The sequence below is a fragment of the Enhydra lutris genome, unplaced genomic scaffold (genome assembly GCF_002288905.1).
Source record: "Enhydra lutris kenyoni isolate GAN:26980312 unplaced genomic scaffold, ASM228890v2 scaffoldscaffold77, whole genome shotgun sequence".
Lineage (NCBI taxonomy): Eukaryota > Metazoa > Chordata > Mammalia > Carnivora > Mustelidae > Enhydra > Enhydra lutris.
In genome coordinates this window covers 2471060-2486055 of record NW_019154161.1, presented here as the reverse complement: position 1 = coordinate 2486055, position 14996 = coordinate 2471060, and the positions used below count along the sequence as shown (strand labels likewise).

At 52.3% G+C, this 14996-nt stretch overlaps 1 protein-coding gene across 1 annotated transcript; it reads right to left on the bottom strand.

Annotated features, from left to right (window-relative positions):
* Positions 1-561: 561 nt before the first annotated feature.
* On the bottom strand, positions 562-14657 carry LOC111160814 (testis specific serine kinase substrate). Its single transcript, XM_022524170.1, has 11 exons — positions 14452-14657; positions 13823-14048; positions 5742-5837; positions 5457-5540; positions 5058-5141; positions 4225-4511; positions 3498-3692; positions 2857-3030; positions 2002-2137; positions 860-984; positions 562-732 (listed from the first exon to the last, which is right to left on the bottom strand). The coding sequence occupies exons 1-11, from the start codon at positions 14619-14621 to the stop codon at positions 576-578; spliced, it is 1734 nt and encodes a 577-aa protein (XP_022379878.1). The 5' UTR covers positions 14622-14657; the 3' UTR covers positions 562-575.
* Positions 14658-14996: the final 339 nt, after the last annotated feature.

The following is a 14996-nucleotide window of genomic DNA, read 5'->3' as shown; positions in this document are numbered from 1 at the left end:
ATGAAGCCCGGCATGGGGCTTGATCCTATGACCCTGAGATCATGAACTGAGCCGAAACCAAGAGTTGGATGCCTAACTGAGTGCACCACCCAGGGGTTCCGAAAGCATGTGCCTCTTGATCTTGGGGTCATGAGTTTAAGCCCCATGTTGGGTATAGAGGTTACTTAAATATTAAACTTAATATAGATCACTTATAAATTTAATAACTTATAATATAATTTGGTACATAATATATATGAATAGTATATATGTAATGTATTTATAGATTTATAAATTTATATAATTATACAATTATATAAATTTATATTTATAAAATTATAAATATAATATAAAAAATCACTCTAAAAATATTTAGATGGACAGACCCAAACTCTACCGCAGAACTTTATTTCTTCCCCCTTCTTGACTCGTCAAAGAACTGTACTGCCATCAGCTCCTCTGTAGAAACCAGGACACCCCACTGGCCGAGAATCAAGTCATAGTGAGCAGAGGCTAGTGCTTGGGGTGTGCGCACTTTCCCAGCCCCCTTCTGGTGCCAAAAACGAGGCAGAATTCATGCCGGCATGAGAGGCCATTTATTGTTCTGGGGTTGGGCCCCCACGTTTTGTGGGGGTCGTCCCCCCGCTTCCTCCCCCCATTGTCCCCGTGGACCCCTCAAGTGGCAGGTTGCTGAGTTGATCGTGGAGGGAGCACATCTTCAAGTGTAGATAGTCTAGAGTGGCCACCTTCTCCCTGTAATGACAGGGTGGGGAGCTGGTGCTGTCAAGGCCAGATGCCACAGGACTGCAGTGAGGAGGGTGATTCAGGCCCGTTCCCCAAGACCTCACCCTCCTCCCATGCCCTCAGCCTCCTTCCTCACTCCGGCTTCATCTTGTCCGTCAGCAGCAGGTTCTTGGCCCGCAAGGCTTCGTCTTGGGCCAGCCGAAGGGTGGAGCTCAGGGCCTCTGCCCTGACGTGTTTGGCCAAGGCCTGGCGCTCCAGCTCCTGGGGAGAGGAGTGTAGGCGCGGCTGGGCTTGCCGGACTGGGCTGGGGGTGGAGGGGGAGCTGGATCGTGGAGGGCAGGGCGCATGGGGCCCAGGGGCCCATGTTCCTCCCACAGGGCATCCCATCATACTCTGGGCCTGAAACTGACCCGAGCATCCCACAGTGTGCTGGGCTTTCCAAATTCCCATTGTGTGCTAACCGACTGTCTGTGCCTTAGTGTACTGGCTCCCCATGTCCTGGCAAGCACTAACTGAGCACCTAACATACTGTCGCCTAATGCCCAGGAACCATCATGCACTGGATGTGTGTCTGGGCCCCGGTATCCCATCATGTGGCAAACTTCTGCATCCCCTAGTTCAGAAGAGCCCACCTCTCTTTATCTATTTGACCAGCATCTCAGTTACAGTCATAGTCCTCGGAGCCCTGGTTCCTCATATTCCCCAGTGTCCCAGGTGCCATGTCCCATTGTGGATCAGTTCTACAGCTCTGCCACATCGATATCTGTCTCACTCACTGCAGACCTGTACCCCGTCAGACATGAGGCCAGTATCCCATAATTCTTTAGATATCTAGATTTCAGAATGTACACAGGCCTCAAGTCCCATCAGTTCCTGGGCGTGAGCTCTAGTTCCACTTCTCATAATGCATTTGCTTCCAGTGATCTCCGTTCGCTGGGTCCCCTGTCTAACCTCAGTGAGCCCGTATTGCCTCTCTTAAGGTCTGTAGAAAATCAGGCTTGTATTTTATGAAGCTACAGTCTGGTGTCTGTGTCCTGCACCCCACACCCAGTGTGTCATCATGCTTTGGGTTCCATAGTGACTGACCTATGACTTACCACCAGACTGCCTCCCCCTCCCCCGACCGCATGCATCAGGGCCAAGTGTTTCCCCAACACCTGCTGCCCATAGCTTACTGCTTCCTGTCCTGCCGCACACCAACAGTATCCTTGTGCCCAGGGCTCCCCTCCCGCTCCCCTGACAGAAAAGTGGGCCATGATGGCCTATGGTTCCTGGTACCAGAATCTTCTTGTGTAGCCTCTGGCAGCTGGGGCAGGCGGGAGCCAGGCCCCTCTGCTTCACCTCGTCCACTAGTGGGGTCAGTGCTCGCTCCAGCAGCTGCTGCAGGGACTCTGACGACAGCTGCGACCCCTGGCTGAGGGAGGGGCAGTCACCAGGTGTAAGAAGCCTAGTACCAGCTCCATTCCCAGATGCCCCCTGCCCAGCCGTCCCACCTCCTCCCAGATCTTGACAACACTAGACACCCATGCGACCTTCCCACCATGCACTGGGGCCAACCTACAGTGCATCAGGTCTCCTTTGTTTTCACTATGTGAGTAGTTCCTACAATGGCTGGGGATTCCCACTCCCAAAGGGTACCAGACAGCCCTTGGTTCATAAAACAAAACAAAACAAAACCACCACATTTCCCACAATGCACTAGTTACATTTCCCACAATGCACTAGTTACATGTGATCCTACATCGTGCTGGAAGACCGTCAACTTCACAATATGGACCAAGAACGGTATCCCTTGGTTCTGCAGTGCACCAAGGTCTCACCTTTCCCACAATGCTCCGAGAAACCCTGCCTCCCACCAAGTACCACATCCCAAGCCTTCCCACAATGCACTGGAAATCCAGGAATCCCCGAAAGGTATCAAAACTTGTGTTCCACAAGACACTGACTTCACTTTGTAGGGAGGGGGAAAAGTCTGGCTGCTGCAACGCAGCAGTCCTAAAATGCACGGGATATCCTATCTCCTAAAGTGAACTCCGCCCCCTCCCTCCCTTGGCCAGAGCCCCATCGCCTTCAATGTTCCACCCTCAGCATGACCCAGAATGTACCAGGCCCCGCCAGGCCCCATCCCCTTACCTAGCACAGCGGGCACAGGAGCCTTGGGGCGGCCGATCCAGGTTCATGGAGAGGTCAGACCCTCTTCGAGAGCTCTGAAATTGCCGCCCCAGCTCCTCCAGAATAGGTTTCACTGGGCCCAGCCCCTCCAGGTCGCTCCTCAGTGAAGCCACAGACACTGCTGATCGCTCCACCCTGAGGTGTGAGAGTAACCAGCGCTGCGAGGTCGAGGTCGCCTCTCCAACAGCCCTGTCCTCTCCGCCGTCCACCCATTATCAGCCCAGCTCCTCTGTTCCCGTCTAGTCTGCAGTACCCCCGCCACGCCCGCCCTTCTTGGCTCTGATTGGCCCTTCCTTTGTATTTTAAGTTCTGGAATGTCCCTCCCTGTTCTCTAATTGGCTTACCCCTTTCAGGCATAGCTCCTCCCCTCGTCCTTTTTAGGTATGGAACTCGACCCTTCTCTAATTAGCCCCGCCCTTCAGTCCTTATTGGCTATAGCACACCCCCCCACACACACTTACCTTCTAATTAGAACTAACTTCTGCCAGTCCACGGTCTCTACCGCTAGGCCCCAGCTGATTGGCTCATCCCTTTCGGTTAAAGCCCCGCCCCGCGCCCAGCGCCCAGCGCCCCGCGCCACGCTCACTCGCCTTGGTTCTTACATGGTGCACAGTTCGTCCGCCCTGCCCCGCAGCTCCTGCAGGCCCCGCGCAGCCTGCGCCTGCTCACGCTGCGCCCGTTCCCACTGGCCCAGGAAGCCGTCGAGCCTGCCGCCCAGGCCCCCAAGCAGCCGCAGGGCCTCCTGCACCGCCCCCTCCTCCTGATGCCAGCGGGCAGTCAGCGAGGACACCTCCCTCCTGCAGAGGCAGAGGTAAGGATGAGGTCAAGGCTCAGGTTTAGACGCGTGCCCAGCAGCGCTGCCCCGCCCCAGAATCTGAACCCATCCAGCCCCCAAATTCTCCTGTCCTGTTCCTCTCTTGTAATCCTCCCATGTCCTGCAGGACCCTGCCTCTATCCCCCTATCCGGTACCCTGCCCTACCCTGGTCTTGCCCCCTACCCCACATCAGTTCCAGCAGACATTGCTTCGTTAAGGCACCGCTCACCCCAACTTCGTCCGCTTGAAGTTGGAGCCTCCGACGACTTGTCCCCTACCCAAACCCGCCCACACTAGCTTCACCAGACACGGACCTCCCTTCTGCCAACTCTAGGCTCAAACTCAGTTCTTCTAAGTCCGGCCTTTCCAGGTCACCGTTCCCAACGCACTCCCTCCTAAGTTCTTGAAGGCTCCACTGCCTGGGCCCTGTCCCGTAAGATCTTCGAGGTTCCACCCTCGGGCCCACCCATTTTAGCTCCTTGAGGCTTCACAGCAACCCCCCTTTCCCACTCGCCTCAGCTCCTCAAGGCCGGCAGAAACCTTCTGCAGCTCCTGCTCGCTTATGATGGGGCCCTCCCCTGCCCGGGGCCCCATACCCCAGCCGCCTGGGGCCATGCTGCGCGGTCGTGGGGGTTCGTCGGGGCTCCCTGGGGGGCCAGAGCAGCCAGGGGACAGGGCAACGGGGCCCAGGCCGTGCCGAGAGAGGCCGGCGTCCAGCTTCTGCTCCAGCTCCTGCAGCTCGGCCTCCTGCCTCCGCGGGGTCTCATCCTGCAGTTGCTGCTGGAGGAAGCGCAGCTTCTCCTGGGTGGGGAAGGCAGGCAGGGTTGCCGCGTCCCGCCGCTTGCCTCCCACGGCCACCTCCACCCGCAAAGCAGCCCACAGAACTCCCGAGATTGGAAAGTAAATGGATGTGGAATAGAATATCGGGAAGCCCCGCTTCAAGTCTAAGTGGACTTTCCACCAGGGAAGGTTGTGCCATGTGCAGCCTAGCTGGAGGCCAGCTCCCTTTAACCCCGACCGCCTGCCTCCCTGTCTCCATCCAGCCCTCCACCCCACTCCTGGTCTCGGTGGTGTCAAATTCCAGTCCCTCTTGTTTAGGAAGGACAGTTGAAGGTTTTCCAACATTTTGCTGGGAAGTGAGTGGGAATCTGGGCAGGACAGGCATTCCTCCTCTCTAGAGTCCCACACGAATCCCTACTGAATGTGACTGTGCATGGAGGAATATAACCATGAACGTGAAGGAGGGAGTGTGGTGGGACTGGCGGGGGTGGGGGTGGGGGAAGTCCCACCTGAAGTCTGCCTCAAGTACCTCGCGCCTCTGCTCCTCTTCCCCATGTCCCCCCTCACCTCCAGCAGGGCAGAGTTCTGCTTCAGGACGTTCGTTTTTATTTCAGCATCTTCCACCGACCGGGTCACCTTCCGGCAGTTCTCCTGGGTCAGGACACCAGGGCGGGAGCCCTGCCTTCCCATTCCAGTTCCGCCTCCCGACCCCTACCCTCGCTAGTCTCATATAGGCTCCAACCTCTCCGACAAGACACACCTGCTTCTTCCCGGAGGTCTGCCTTCTGCTCCTTGGTCTGTCCCTTACCTCTGGTCCCCTTGACCTAAGGGATGGCTTCCTCCTTAGACTCCCCTCCCAGGCTACTTGTCCACTTCCACCTCGCTGCTGGCTGACTCCATGCCTCCTTACATTTCTTCCCGCCCTCGCTCTTCCTACTTCCCCTCCCTTCTCCCCACCCTGCTCACCTTGAGTTGACTACAGTACCCTTCCAGTTCTTCGGCTTCTTGCCGCCTTCTTTCTAGATTCTCACTCAGCACAGAGCACTCACTCTGGCACACAGAAGGAAGGAGAGGTTAGCCAGGGCCACAGGGATATCTCCTGGGGAGGAGAGGCTGGGCCCCGTGGAAGGTCCCTTTCCCTTCTGAGCCTCAACCATCCCAACCCGGGCAGTGGGTACACTGGGTTGGAGGAGAGCTATAAGAGGGGAACGTGGCTGTGGAGGAAGAAGAGGTGTTGGGGGGTCCCCCCACCTGCAGCGTCTGCACATGCTGGTTGACCCTGGTGGTCTTTTCCTTCAAGCTGGTGATGGAGTCTTTGGCACGGACCAATCCGCTGTTGACGCCACTCTGGAGAAAGAAGAGGAGAAGACAGCGCAGTGGGTGTGTTGGAGCAAACCACAACCCCAAGAAAAAGGTCCAGAACTGGGAGGAGGCCAGGTTTACACCTCGATTCTGCCCTGGAGTGGCTGTGTGACCTTGGGCCAGGGCTGCCCCTCTTTGATTCTTGCTATTCCTGCTCTGTAAAACAGGGGGTGGGGGGACTCGTTTTCTGCTTGGTGGGATGGAAGGAAAACAAGTAGAATCCAGGAGGGAGTGGGGGGTAGGGGGTGCACTCGGAAGGGGTTGAGAAGGATGGTCTCAACCAGAGACAAATGCCCCTGGGATCCACAGACATAAACAAGACAAACTGTTAAAAGACATGCACTTTCTCTCCGGGCACTGGAAAAAGATTTTAAGAGAACCCACTTTCCAGATATACGCACTCACTGTGCACCAGACCACACACACACATTTCCCCCTTTTATCCCTCAAAGCCACACCTCTTGAGGTTATTTAGTCCATCTTGCAAGTGAGGAAATGAGGCTTAGAGAAGCAATGCCCCTTTGGAATTTAAACCCCGAGCCTTTGTTTTAAACCATGACACCACGCAGCCTCTGATCATCGCCACCTTATATCACCGGAAAGTGCTTTGTGGCTCTCATGCCAAGCAAAACTTGGCTCAAGACTGCTGCATGTGGCAGGATCCACTCTGCTCTTTCACATTTACAGAGGAGTTAGCCGTGCTTGGGTCTGTCCAGCCAAAGACTACATTTCCTAGACTCCCTTGCAAGTAGGTGTGGCCATATGACAAAGTTTCGGCCAATGGGATGTGAGTAGCAATGATGAGGGCCATTTCTAAGTCATGCCTTTATTAAAAGAGACGAGGGGAAACGTCCCTCTTTCTCTCTTCTTACTGGCTGGCATGCAAAGTTGATGGCTAAAGGCTGAGCAACCATCTTAGACCAGTTGGAGGACACAAGATAGAAGCCTGAATCCCCAGCACTGTGGAGCCCGCGTACTCAACTCACAAATGAGAGATGACATTTTCCATCTCGTTTAACCTCTGATATTTTGTGTCTTTTTGTTACGGCAGCCAAACTTGTGATTTAATTTGTGAGCCACCAGAACACAGGCGCCTGTAACTTGCTGCATTTGAAGAGCAAGACTGCTATGCTTGTTGAGACTTTTATATGAGAAATAAACTATCTTACTTTAGCCAGTTACTTTGGTTTCCTTCATGGTTGCTGAATTAATAATACACAAAGAGAAAAGAGAGGACAATTTCCTCCATTGTAAGATAGGGACAAGATCACGTTTCTGGAATGATTGCTCTGGAGAACAGGCTTGAAAAGAAATATGGTATTAAGGTGACGTAAGGAAAATAGTGGAACCCCGAAATTCCACCTCTCCATAAAAACAATGAAAAAACGGCCCAAATCTGTAAGAGTCAAGTAATTGAGAAGATACAACCGTTATGGGTGCCTGGGTGGCTCAGTGGGTTAAGCCGCTGCCTTCGGCTCAGGTCATGATCTCAGGGTCCTGGGATCGAGTCCCACATTGGGCTCTCTGCTCAGCAGGGAGCCTGCTTCCCTCTCTCTCTCTGCCTGCCTCTCTGTCTACTTGTGATCTCTGTCTGTCAAATAAATAAATAAAATCTTTAAAAAAAAAAAAGATACAACCGTTATAAATTCATATGCACTGAACAGAGATTTGAAAGGCGTGAAAAAGTGGCGCCTGGGTGACGTCATCAGTTAAGTGTCCAACTCTTGGATTGGTGTCAGATCATGATCTCATGGGGGGTGAGATTAAGCCCGTTGTCAGGCTCTGCACTCAATGGGGAGTCTACTTGAAGATTCTCTCCCTCTGCCTCTCTGCCAATGTGTGCGTGCACACACACGTTTTCTCTCTCTCTCTCTCTCTCAGATAAATCTTAAAAAAAAAAAAAAAGATTCTCTCTCCCTCTTCTTCTGCTCCCCCCCGAAAAAAGCTTTAAAAAAAAAAAAAGTCAATACATAGGAAATTTGGGGAACTAACAAATCAATAGAAACTAAACACACTCAAAGAACCGATGAGTAGAAAAATCAAAGAAAAAAATAGAAAATACTTTGGGATGAAAAAGTGAAAACACAACAGCCAAAAAACATATGGGATGCAATGAAAGCAGTACTTTGAGGGAAATTTAGAGGTCCAAACACCTTCCAAAAAGAACTCAGAGTCAATAACCTAGCTTTCCTCCTTAAGAAACTAGAAAAAGAGGAAGACAAACCCAAAACTAGCGGAAGGAAGCAATAAACTGAAGTGAGAAACTTTGAAATCAAGAAAGATGGAATCAGCAAAACTGGAAGTTGTTTTTTTTGAAAGATCAACACAATTGACAGATCTGTTGTAGCAAGACTGACCACGGAAGAGAAGACTCAAATTGCTAAAATCAGGAAGGAAAGAGGGGACATTGCTACCAAGATTAGGGAAAGAAAAAGCACTATAAGAGAATACTATGAACAGGGCCCCCGGCTGGCTCACTCAGTGGAGTGTGCGACTCTTGATCTCAGGGATGTGAGTTCAAGCCCCACATTGCATGTAGATATTGCTTAAAAATAAAATACTATTTTATCTTTTTTTGTTGTATTTTAGAGAGAGAGAGCACGCAAGTGGGAGGAGGAGAAGAGAGAGAGGGACAAGCAGACTGTGTTGAGCATGGACCCCGATGTGGGGCTTGACCCCACGACCCTGAGATCATGACCTGAGCCAGAATCAAGAGTTGGATTAACTCTTAGCTGACTGAGCCAGCCAGGCACCCCAAAATATTTTGTATAATTTTATTTAAGATTTTATTTATTTACTTGAGAGAGAGAATGAGAGAGAGCTAGCATGAGAGGGGGAAGGTCAGAGGGAGAAGCAGAGCCTCCGCCGAGCAGGGACCCCGATGCAGAACTCGATCCCGGGACTCCAGGATCATGACCTGAGCTGAAGGCAGTTGCTCAAGCAACTGAGCCATCCAGGCGCCCCCAAAATATTTTTTAAAATATAAAATATATTTTTTTAAAAAGGAAATACTATGAACACTTGTGTGCCGTCAAATTTGATTATTTTGATGAAATAGGGAAATTCCTAGAAACACAAACTATCAAAAGTGATTCAAAAAAGGGCACCTGGGTGGCTCAGCCTTTGGCTCAGGTCATGATCTTAGGGTCATGGGATCAAGCCCCACATCGAGCTCTCTGCTCAGCAGGGAGCCTGCTTCCTCCTCTCTCTCCACCTGCCTCTCTGCCTACTTGTGATCTCTCTCTGTGTCAAATAAATAAAATCTTTTAAAAAACTTTTAAAAAAGTGATTCAAAAAGAAATAGGACATCTGAATAGACCCTTAAGAACTGAAAAAATTGAGTTAGTTCCAACAAAGAAAAGCCCAGTATCAGATGACTTCACCAGTGAATTCTACCAGTCATTTAGGATATAACTGCTACCAGTGGAACTCCAACTCTTCAAAAACAAAAATAGAAGAGGAGGGAGCAGTTCCTAACTCATTCTATGTGGCCAATGTTACCCTAGTACCAGAACCAAAGACATTCCAAGAAAATAGAACTAGAACCCAATATCCCTTCTGAATACAGCCACAAATCATTAACAAAAAACTAGCAAACCAAATCTAGCAGCATAAAAACAAGAATTTACACCATGACCAAATAGAATTTTTCCTATGAATGCAAGTTTGGTTAACGTACGAAAATAAATTTTTAAATCCATTTGAAAACCAGTGTGATACTGTTAATAGAATAAAAGGAGAAAACACACATGGTTGTGTCAATAGGAAAAGCATTTGACCAAATCTGACCTTCTTTCATAACAAATACACTCATCGACTAGAAATAGAAGGGAACTTCCTCGTCCTGATGAGTGGCTTGTACAAATAACCTCCGACAAAATATCTTGTTCTGAAATATGTCCACGGATTCTTTGACATCCCTTTAAAATGAGAAGCCTTATTCCCCCCACTTGAGTGTAAGCTGGACTTGGTGACTCTCACACCTAATAAACAGAATCAGACGTGATGGTGTGTGATTTAAGAGACAAGTTCATGAAGGGAATCATGACTTCCTGCTTGCCCTCTCTTGCTCTGGGGAGTAGCTGCCATATCATAGGCAGCCACTTGTGGGGAGGCCCATGGGGCCAGGAAGTGAGTCTCCCACTAAGAGCCGTGTGAACGTGGATGTGCAACCTCCAGCCCCAGTCAAGCTTTCGGATGACTGCAGCTCCTGCTGAAAGTTTGACTCCAGCCTCCTGAGGGATCCTGAGCCAAAATCACCCAGCTAAGCCATTCCAGTTGGTTGGTTGAAGTTTGGGGATGATTTGTTTCATGGTGATAGCTAACCAAGACACAAAGTGATATTTTGAACTGAAGACCCAGAAGGTCTCGGGCTTCCTGTAGCCATTCTGGGAAACAGGAAAAGCAGGTCCTGGGGCCAACTCAGTTCTCTCACTTAGTAGTTGTAGGACCTTAGTGGGGGGACTTCACGTCTCTGTGCCTGTTACCCTCCCTGTCACATGGAGATCGGGCTAATAGCTACCCCCCCAGGGCTGCTGTTGGGAGGAACACAGGCTGGCTCAGAAAGGCTCATGGTCAATACTTCTTGACAAGGGTCAGTTTGGGTCCCTGGAGGTGAGTTGCAGCTTCCCTGAGAGCAGATCAGGGGGCGGTGAAGGCAGAGCCTGTCAGCTCTGGCTGAGAAGTGAGTGGCATGATGATGGCAGGGTGAGCCAGAGATGGGGACAGATCCCTCCATGGCAACCTATAGGCTGTAAGTCAGCGATTTAAGCTCCACTCTGAGCCTGCTTCAGTTTCCTTTCTCATAAAATGGGAATGATGTTACTTTGGTTCAAATGGCAGTGAGGAAGGGTCAACAAGATGGTATGATCGAGGGGCGCCTGGGTGGCTCAGTGGGTTAAAGCCTCTGCCTTTGGCTTGGGTCATGATCCCAGGGTCCTGGGATCAAGCCCCACGTCGGGCTCTCTGCTCAGCAGGGAGCCTGCTTTCCCCCCCCCCCCAGCCACCCCACCTGCCTCTCTGCCTACTTGCCATCTCTGTCTGTCAAATAAATAAATAAAATCTTTTAAAAAAATGGTATGATCGATAAGGCAAGCTCAGTGATTAGTGCCAGAGTTGTTAAAAATAATGACAGCAGGGGAGGAATTACCAGGAAGGGGCTTAGCGCCGAGATCTCCCAGCAGCCTCCAGGGATCCTGCAGGCAGCAAGACAAGTCCCAAGCAGAGGTCACGAGCCCTCCCCTGTGCATCTTTTTTTTTTTTTAGATTTATTTATTTATTTATTTGACAGAGAGAGATCACAAGTAGACGGAGAGGCAGGCAGAGAGAGAGAGAGGGAAGCAGGCTCCCCGCTGAGAAGAGAGCCCGATGCGGGACTCGATCCCAGGACCTTGAGATCATGACCTGAGCCGAAGGCAGCGGCCCAACCCACTGAGCCACCCAGGCGCCCCTCCCCTGTGCATCTTTGCTTTGATTCACTGACCTTCTCAAAAAGCAATACCACCATCTCAGTTCCTCCTCTGTCCTCATAAAGCTGTCAAAGCTTAAGACAGGAGCCAAAGCTGCCTGATTCGTGTTCTGCGGTTCTGTGTCCGGTCTGGGATTTGTCATCTCAACCATGGTCCCCAGGCATCCAATTATCTTCCTTCTCTCTAGTTTTCTGTCCTATGTCTTTCTGGATCTCTGTTCCCCCTCCCCCATCCCTGTTTCTCTGAGTCTTTGTCCCTGCTCTCTGGATCACTGGGTCCCCTCCCTGGATCTCTGCCCCTTCCCTCTGGTCTCTGTCCCTCTTCCCGGGTCTCTGTCCCCCTCTTGCTGGTTTTCCACCCCCTCCTCTCTGCCTGTCTCCAGCATTCTCTCCTGATGTGGTCCAGATGCCGAGTGCCAGGATGTGCTCTTGCTGTCCATGCTCCTCCGCTGCTCTGCACATGCCCCTGGGTGTTGGCCATCATTACTTTTCCATTTCACAGAGAAGGAACCTCAACCCCCTCGGAGGCTGAGGCATCCCTGCAGCTGCAAGGCGAGCTTTCCCCTGGGTGTCACGATCCACTGGGGGACATGACTCAAACTGCTCTGGTGGGAGGCAGACCTCTGCAGATGCAGTCTGAGCAATACTCACACGGAGGGAGGACACTGTTCTGGCCGGGGGAGATGTCTCTCTGCCCAGTTCTCTTTTCTCCATCTGGCCCTTCTCTGCTGGACCCTAGCCCAGCCTCCTGTCCCGCCTCCCCGCCTCCAGCCTCCGCCTTCCAAACATCCCCACACCAGCTGCAGAAGAGTCTTCTAGGGAAAGAAAGGACCTTTGTGCTCACATCACCTGGCTTCTGGTCCTGGCCCTGACTCTTACAGGCTCTCCTACCTTGCAAAGGTCACTCCACCTCTCTGTATCTGTTATTTTTGTTTTCTTCTTTAAACTGGTAATTAACCAGTTCCCTGGCAGAACTTCTAAGTGAAGAAAAGGAGACCCCCACCACAGTGCCTGGCACATAGTGGGTGCTCAGTAAATGGGACTGGAGTCCAAACTCCCGAACTGTTCCTCTCCCCCTATCCAGGAACCTTCAATGGCTCCCCATTGCCCTCAGGCAATGCACCCACATTTCTCAGCCTGTATGGCCTCTGTCTCCCCCACTCCAACCTCATCTCTCTCACACACCACACTCCAGCCCCAAAGACCAGTTTGTAGTTTCTCCTCTTCTCTGGGCTCTTTCAAACCCCTGTCCTTTTTGCACTTAACTGTGCCAGCCAGCTAGAACACCATTCCGTCTTCGGCTTTGGGAACGCCCAAGATCGAGCTTATGTATTGCCTTTTCGGGAAGGCCTCCCTTGGTCATGGCCAACTGGGCCAAGGCTACCCTCTTCAGGACTCCCACAGTGACCTCTGCTGCCCCATCAGTGCACGCAGGGTGCCCCTCCAACTCAGACTGCCTCCACTCCTTACAAGCTGCATGACCTTGGCTGTGCTATTTAACCTTTCCTTCTTCAATCTTCATCTGGGAAATGGGGACAAATAATCATAAGCAATACTTCTAGGCTCACAGCCAGCTACTGTGCTAAATAAACACTCTCCATGAAGGAGTCCCGCTTCATTGTCATGACGAGCTCATGAAGTGGGTGTGGTCACGTCCAGAACTCCATCTTGCTCAGCTTCCTATGCCAGGGCCTGGCACATCGTAGGTGTTCAAGACATATTTGGAAGAACCAACATGTGCATTTCTACGTTGCGGATAGGGAAACCAGGGCTCCTGGGACATAGAAAGTGCTCAGTAAGTGCTGCTGAATCTTATTCGTGTCATTACGACCATGGTTGTTATTCGTGTAATTCTCAGAGTCAGTGTCAAGTCCAGTTCTGGGCCTGGCCCAATGGAAGCCTGGCCGGGATAGAGGTTGACAGGGAAGTTAAAGGGTCAAACCATAGCACGCCATGCTCTAGCCAGGAATTGTCTAAATTCCCCCTGGCTCTTGCTTACCTCCCAGTTTTGCCTCAGATGCTTAGGTGATCCCCTCAGAGAACTCCTACTAAACAGTTAAAGCCCAGGTCCAGCACTGCCTCCTCCAGGAAGCACTCTCTGATTTTCCCAGCCTGGTTTGAGTGGCCCTTCTCTGAGATACCCGGTGTTACCTCCATTATGGAAAATTTTCACCCCAGTCTGTCTCTGTCCCTGCCCCCACCAGACCAGGCGCTCCCCAAGTTCGGGAACCTGGCCTAACTTCCATCTCTGACTCCAGCCTCACCCAGGATATGTGGAGATGAGTGGATGAACTAAAGTCCGATTCCTAGGCAACAAGCATCATTCCACCCAGGATGGAACTGAGTCATGGCTGGCCATTCTGGGAGGAGAAGGGAGTTTCTCCGGGCCTCGAGGGTCATCAGAACCTTCTCATTCCAAGTCGAGAAGACCCCACTCCCCACCCCCAGTATTTGCCTGCCCCCAGGGTGAAGACGCTCGTTGTGCCCAGCCAGGGCCCCTCACCAGTATTTCTGTGATGTCTGGGTCATCTGAAGCCCAGGGTTGGGTGGGGGAGGCGGGTGGCACCGGCAGCGCAAGTGGGCCACTGTCATCTGTGGTTGAGTCTGTCCCCGAGGAGTCCGTGGGCTCCATGGCAGCCAGGTTGAGCAGTGACACATTGGTGCAGGCTGAGGACCGTTTGAGGTTCAGGCACCAGTGCATTGGCTCGTGGGACATCCGAGGCTCCACCCTGGGGAGGAGAAGCCGGCAGGGGACTCTAGGTGCAGCCCCAGTGGGTTGGGCCCCTCCCGCCTCCCTGTCTCCACACCCCTGCTCTCTCTGACTCCCACCTCACCACCCACTTTCTTCTTCCTCCTCTGCCCCCACTGCCTAATGTCCTCTTCCTTCTCCATCTGTTAGTCCTCCCTCCTCCTGAGTTTTTCCTTCCCCATGACCTTTTCCTTCCTCCCTTCATCCCCACTACCTTCTTCCTCTCTGCCTCCCAAACGCTGCCACCATCCTCTTATCTGCCCCTCCTCTGCCCCCTCCTCTGCTCCCCCTCCCCTTCCTCCAGCACCCACGGTGGGACTCGTGCTCTGTTGGAGGCAGTGCTGGGCGCTAGGACCGTCCCCGACAGGGTGCGACAAACCCACCCGTGGAACGACACGGCCTTCTTTTTCTTCGTGATCCCCTTGGCCGGGGTGGCCACCCCCCCAGGAGCCTCAGGGACCACCTGGGAGCGGCTCTCGACCCCCGCAGGGGGGTCCCCAGCCTCATGGATCTCTTTGGACTGCCAGATTGTCTTCACCACCACGCTCGCCATGGCGTGTGGGGGGCCCTGCTCCCAGGGGCTCCTTCCTCTGAGACCCTCCACCTACTCTGAGCAGGGACCCTCAGAGTCCCTGTCCCCACAGCCTGCCTCATAAAGGACCCAACCACTGGGCCCCAGTAAGTGGGGGGGCATAGGAGTAGAGAAAGGTACTGACTAGCATGTTCCCCAGGGGGTTTCTGTGAACCATTCCTTGTCTTCTTGTAGTTTTTTTTTTTTTTTTTTTTTTAAGGTTTTATTTATGGAGCGCCTGGGTGGCTCAGTGGGTTAAGCTTCTGCCTTTGGCTCAGGTCATGATCTCAGGTCCTGGGATCGAGCCCTGCATCGGCTCTCTGCTCAGCGGGGAGCCTGATTCCCACCACCCCCACC

Bases quoted from the DNA above. Each gene is read 5' to 3' on its own strand.
- LOC111160814 (XM_022524170.1), bottom strand. From the start codon at position 14,621: ATGGCGAGCGTGGTGGTGAAGACAATCTGGCAGTCCAAAGAGATCCAT. The intron at 3,031-3,497 runs GTAAGAACCAAG...CTCACACCTCAG, and splicing joins GCGGACGAACTGTGCACCAT to GGTGGAGCGATCAGCAGTGT. The intron at 733-859 runs GTGAGGAAGGAG...CTGTCATTACAG, and splicing joins ACGGACAAGATGAAGCCGGA to GGAGAAGGTGGCCACTCTAG.